The sequence below is a fragment of the Etheostoma spectabile genome, chromosome 21 (genome assembly GCF_008692095.1).
Source record: "Etheostoma spectabile isolate EspeVRDwgs_2016 chromosome 21, UIUC_Espe_1.0, whole genome shotgun sequence".
Taxonomy (NCBI): Eukaryota; Metazoa; Chordata; class Actinopteri; order Perciformes; family Percidae; genus Etheostoma; species Etheostoma spectabile.
Window position 1 is genome coordinate 19,488,900 of NC_045753.1, and position 6,392 is coordinate 19,495,291.

General features: G+C 36.1%; 1 protein-coding gene across 1 annotated transcript in view; it reads left to right on the forward strand.

Annotated features, from left to right (window-relative positions):
* The first annotated feature begins 2,372 nt into the window (after positions 1-2,372).
* The window catches only part of LOC116671298 (mucin-13), a 10,526-nt gene continuing 6,506 nt past the window's right edge, over positions 2,373-6,392 (forward strand). The window contains exons 1-3 of the mRNA XM_032502484.1: positions 2,373-2,510; positions 6,058-6,189; positions 6,297-6,392. The exon at positions 6,297-6,392 is cut by the window's right edge and continues 36 nt beyond it. Coding sequence (XP_032358375.1) covers positions 2,456-2,510; positions 6,058-6,189; positions 6,297-6,392 — 283 coding nt within the window. The 5' untranslated portion in view covers positions 2,373-2,455. The remainder of the gene's footprint in view (positions 2,511-6,057; positions 6,190-6,296) is intronic.

Genomic DNA, 6,392 nt, shown 5'->3' on the forward strand with positions numbered 1-6,392 from the left:
GTGTGTGTGTGTGTGTGTGTGTGTGTGTGTGTGTGTGTGTGTGTGTTTTAAGTTAATCAGAAAAAAGATATTAATATTATTAGTAGTATTTTTATTTTGCATTCAATGTGGAAGCCCTACATTGACTAAACAAATGTGTTTAAACACATTTCAGCTTCATCATGTGCATTAGTGGAAAAAGGGCTGAAACAGGTATGTTTTTAAATGTGTTTTAACACATTTGTTGCTTTGACCACAACACAAACCGGGTTAAAAACATACCTGTTTTTGACAACAAACATTTTTCCACTGACTGCACGATGACACTGACGTGGTGCAAGACTTTCGTCGTGTGTTCAGATATGCAACTGGGATCAAAGTCAATTTATAATTCCATCATTCATTCATAATGTCATATAATTTTTATGGGGGGTGATAGGATGATAGCTCTTATTGAACTTTGAAATAATTTAAAACGTTACTTTAGATTAACATTATTGAGGTAACATTTAAAACACATTTTAGATTTTCCAAATTTTCCAACTTTCATGATGAGGTCTTGTTAACCTTTTTAGCTGTTCACCAACAAGATCGTATTATGTCATCGGATGATGTCTTTAAATCAAAGGTCACATAATCCTTCGTCACACCCTGTTTTATTGGCCACATTGTTTCCGATAAGACAGTTCTAAATGCGTTGAATTATTTTCTGAAGTGACATTTTTAGACTTTGTTAATAATTGACTTAATGGACAGAGTTTATTACGTGGTGTAGTATGGACACTGTTATGTTTCAAATAGTCCTTTGGAGAACTCATGTTTGTTAAAGTCTCTGGGTTGAATGATGACTGATAGAACTGCCATAAATTCATAAAATGATTGGCAAGGATTGTAATCTTTCTCCCTCCTGTTCATCACAGCCCCTGTAAGTAACTTATAAAGTCTGAGGCTGAGATGTACAAAATAAAAGTCTTATTTCCTCTAGAAAGAAGCTGAATATTGTAATGAACTGACCAACAGCGCTGCATGAATATTGAAGCAACTTAACATACATTGTTTGTCAATAAACTGAGGTAGAATGTTGTTGTTGTTGTCGTACAAATACTCCAATTCTGTTTGACATGTTTTCAGCTATGGGGATAAGTTCTGACAGGAAACATGTACTGTACATGAAATAACTTGGTGGCAGTGAAATGTGTTTTATATTGCACAATGATGATAACCTCTTTCAGTAAACTCTCCTATGCTTTATAGCTTCTTCCTTATTTAAAAAAGCTGGTATATTTCCAAGTCTATGTCGTTATGTCCAAGCTTTAGTTGAGTTGTTTGCGCTTGATGTGTGTTGATCCAGGCACACAAATGCAGAACATGAGTTACTTATTATTTAATCTTAGTCACTCCTTACTGTTAAAGGCCACTGCTTCCTTTTTGTATTCCTCCTCAGTTGTTGTTTTAGACCAACTGTGAGTCATGACAACATTAATTACATTATTGATATTAACTGTGTCAAAAAAATGACCTGTCCTAAAAACAGAAGAGAAAAGATGTGGAGAATGTTAAGACAGACATTTTTGTTTGCATCCATAAACTAATTAGCAAAATACAATTAAATAAAACTAATGGAAAAGTACTGTATGTATTAATCTGTGTGGTAAACAAATTGCAGGTTTTTGATTCCTTCATATTATCTATTGAACCATATGGGAAGCTTTGAGCTTTGGTGATGTTGGAGGAATGTTACCTGACCTCTGCTTTAGTTCATTGTTTTACAGTTAGTCTACCATTGTCTTTAATACATGATATCTTTTACATTTAAGGTAACACTATTGATTTGATTATTTAATGTAGCATCAATCCAAAAATTGTCCCTTGAGTGGCCTCCCAGCCAATGAACCATGTCAGGTTTAACTCTCAAGTTGGCCTGTAAAACATCTGGCTACTTGGTTGGGTGTTTATGGGAGCAATGACGATGCAATGAAAAAGATAAAAAAGCATCTTTTCTAGTAAAATCTTAAAAGGGTTTCTGATATAATTTCAAACTACACTCATTAAGATTCTGTATCAAACAGCATGACCAGCTGTTCTATTCTTTGGATTTTCTCTGGACCAGATTTGTCTGAGGTTGTGTTTTTGATGGCTATAGTCACTCCTGTCTTAGTCTGGATAAGCCTTTGTATAGCTCTTAGATCTGACACACTTTCTGGTCATTAACAAAAACAAACTGGTAGATACACGTCCATGTCATGGACGATTGATAAACAGATAAATGGCTTGCTAGACATGGAAAGTGGACACACCGAGTCTTCTTTCCTGTTCGGGAAATGTACTTTAGCACACAGAGCTGTGCTCGGGGGAGTGGCTAATGATTACAGTAAAACTGCCTTGGGAGGACTCCTGACCACTAAAGTCTCATCTACTCATAGCCCACTCTGGCTTTCTCTCTTGTGGTGAAGTTTTGACAGCAAGTTATTTTCCAATGGCTCAAAAATTCAAACGCCTCTCTGTTCTTTGGCTAATTGTGGTGTGTCTTGGTAAGTCGCCTGAATTTCTTACATGAACTTTAAATCCTAAACATTTTATAAATCTATGTCATTGGTCTCTGATAAGTGGAATATGTGGACATCAGGTAAACTTTATAGTTTTCTTTTTGTCCAATTATTGAGATTATGTCTTGAACAGAACTGGATTTTAGGTTTACATAAGTTGCTACCCAAATGAGAGAAACACTGCATTTGTTTAATTGGCCTTTTATCAGATAGTAATATATATAATGAAGATTTATGGCATTGCATGACTTTTTAAATCTAGCTCCAGTGATGAAAAATTAAAGTGATGATGTAGGCTGACTGCTGAAACACCATTGTTCCTTTAAGTACTAGTGGAGCTCTTCTCTCAACAGCCTGTTGTTTTCAGATTTAATCTCTTTTACCTCAGTTTTGTTTCAAATTTCAAATCTAGCTATTAGAAATCAACATTTATAATGAAGGCACAATTTGCACAATTGCTTCCAGTTGGACATTTTTTACCAGATTGGTTTTGCGCACACACACAATCAAATGCAAATATTGAATTATTGTGTTGATGCAGACTATCTGAATTTACCTTATGACCCTGTTGTTACTTTACCTTCTGTTGGAAGTCTATTCCAATCAAGGAAGTCTCATTGTTCCCCTTAGACCCTCCAGTCTGATAATTAATGCTTTCCATGTGTTAAGCTTTGAGTAAGCTTTATTTTGCAGAGGTTGGACCTGTTATTTTTATATGTATGAACCTGTAATTAGTGTAAAAGACCTTCGTTGGCCCTTGTTTTGTATACTATTTGCATACATACAAAGGAAATGTATGTAACAATGTGAATTGCACCTCAGTTTATCTTTAGTTTTTAATTAATTTCCTCACAACCTTAATACAAATGTGACATACTGTTCAAAATCTATCCTTAATTTGGATATGATTTAGAGTCTTTTTGGCACACACTAATAAACTGTTTCTAAAATTGTCACTAAACTGGGACTTTTCTTTCTTAAAGCCTTCATTTCCTCTAAATCCCACAATTATTCCGCAGTGCAAATGTGGCTAGGATTTTATCTATTACTGCTTATCAGTGATCAGTTAAATTTGAAAAAACGACTTTTTTACAACTGATAACAATGATCATTATCTTTTAACCCATACCATCTAAAATAATCTTGCTAGATCTTAGGGAAACCTGATTGTTTTGATAGTGTTGATTTTCTTTGTCGTCGAACTTTTTAGCCATTTCCAAGTTAATTTTAAGTGAACACGTTGGCAGTCTGCGGGTTATTAGTTACTAACTACATTGTGCTGTTGTGCAGTCTCAGCAGCAGGTCAGACTTCCACAATTATAGCCAGAGATGGGCCGTATTTCAATTAAATGTTTTGAAAAGTTGTATTTTGCTGGACAAAAAAATAGGATGTAATTTGTACAAAATACTTAAAGAAGCTGTATTTAAGGTTAAGCACTCTGTGAAGATTTAATGGAGTAGTGGCGTCCTGAGCAGAGAATGAAGTCCCACTCACTCTTTAACCTGAACTTCTCTGTTCTTTGTTTTGATAGCTGGTTAGGCCATGCGTCCATGTTAGTTCATGTGAATGCCTTGGACGCATACGCAGAGGACTGTGACAGTGAAAGTGCGGTATTTGATGAATTGGGAGCGGTCTATGAGAGCCGTGTGGAGGCAATCCCAGACCACTTATTTTTTGTATATTAAGGCAAGGCAAGGCAGCTTTATTTGTATAGCACATTTCAGCAAAAGGGCAATTCAAAGTGCTTTACACAAAATCAGTTAAACAGATAAAACACAAGTAAAAACAGTTAAAAATCATAAGCATTAAAAACCGGTAAAACACATGAATAGACAGTTAAAAACAAATAGAAACATAAAACACAAGAATAAAAGTTACAGTGCAGCATAAGAAATTTAAAGAAATGAGCAGTCATTTAAAGAAAGGCAGCATCAAAAAGAAAGGTCTTCAGCCTTGATTTAAAAGAACTGAGAGTAGCAGCGGATCTACAGGTTTCTGGGAGTTTATTCCAGATAAGTAGACATTAAGTAGACAGCCCCTTTAAGGGGCTTTTATTTGTGTATTCAAAATACTTAAAATACGTTATTTAAATGTAATTTTATTCTCAAATAATTTTTATCCCCAGGTTTAAACTGTAAAAAAAAACGTGTGCAATAATTAGCCTAATCACGGTCTTTGGCTAAATGCAAGTGAATAACATGTCATGTCCTGTCTCATTGGGAACTACCATAAGCTTATTTCATTTTGGTTCCCCTGGATTGAAGTGTTACACAAAAAAGAACACTTGTTTTGTTTTTAGGTTGTTGTTGTATTGGGACTAGACAGTAGTGACCATGTTTAGACTAGAGGGCGTAGCTGGGGAGGATGACAGCTAAAAGCCAGTGTTGTCTATGGTTTCAATGACGCTGTGCTAAGCTTAATGCTACAGATTTGTGAGTGTATCATGCTGTATTAAATGTTGGGGTAAGAAATCAAATGAGAAGTAGGGTCATTTTCTAATAGGTTTCTATGTGATGACTTCTTTTAGGAGCCAGTGGAGTCCCCCTGCTGGAAATAAGTACAATTCATGTTTAAGGCACTTCCACATTGGCTTCATATTTAAGGGGCCGGAAGTTGCTGCTTGGTTTCAGGGGGAGAAGGGGAAGGGAGGGAGTGCTTCTCTTCCTCTTACTATTTTATACTCATATAATCTTAGAAATGTACTTACTGCACTACAAGTATATTTACCACTCTTAAAAAAGGCATCCACTAAATGCCTTATTGTCATCTAAGAGAAGTAGTGCATTGCTGTAGTCTGTTCAGTTTCCCCAGTTGCATTTCAATTGGCTGTCCGCTCAGTCAGTTAATTGTCCACCTCCAAGATATCCTGATTGGCTACTTCAAATCTAGAATGTTGGTATTAGCAGGACTCATCTTTTCATTATAGGGGGGTTAAAGTCAGACCCATATTAAGGCTACCAAATGCCTACCAAATGCCTAAAATATGATGATACCCTTATGTATATATTATGAATTTTAGTGTTTTTTTTCTTCAAATTACTTTTATTTTAATTAAATACATTTTTATCATATTTTGGAGTTAATTTTTTACACATTTAATGAGCAAGTATTTGTAATTTGTAACAAATATGTTGATGTATTTTTGCCTATCTCTGACTGTAGCTTATACACCACCTTCAGAAGCTACCACCACTACACCACCTTCAGAAGCTGATAACACTACACCACCTTCAGAAGCTGATAACACTACACCACCTTCAGAAGCTGATAACACTACACCACCTTCAGAAGCTGATAACACTACACCACCTTCAGAAGCTAATAACACTACACCCCCTTCAGAAGCTAATAACACTACACCCCCTTCAGAAGCTAATAACACTACACCCCCTTCAGAAGCTGATAACACTACACCACCTTCAGAAGCTGATAACACTACACCACCTTCAGAAGCTAATAACACTACACCACCTTCAGAAGTCAACACCACTACACCCCATTCAGAAGTCACCACCACTACAAAACCTTCAGAAGTTACCACCACTACAAAACCTTCAGAAGTTACCACGCCAACGGCAACAGCAGATCCGGATGGTCCATCCACAACACCAACAACTACTACTGCAACAACTACACCAGCTCCTACAACAACAAAGCTTCCTGGTAATTTCACCTTTGTCAAAAACTTTATTTACTCCATTTCCAAGATGTTGTGGTTTTATGTACTGTAAACCCTTATATTTTTGTGTTTTATTTTTTTGCCTTTAAAGACCCTTGTTTTGGAAACACATGTGGCGATGGGAGCACCTGTGTGCCTCGTTTCAATCAAAGCTTTGCATGCTTGTGCTTGGCTGGTGAGAACTACA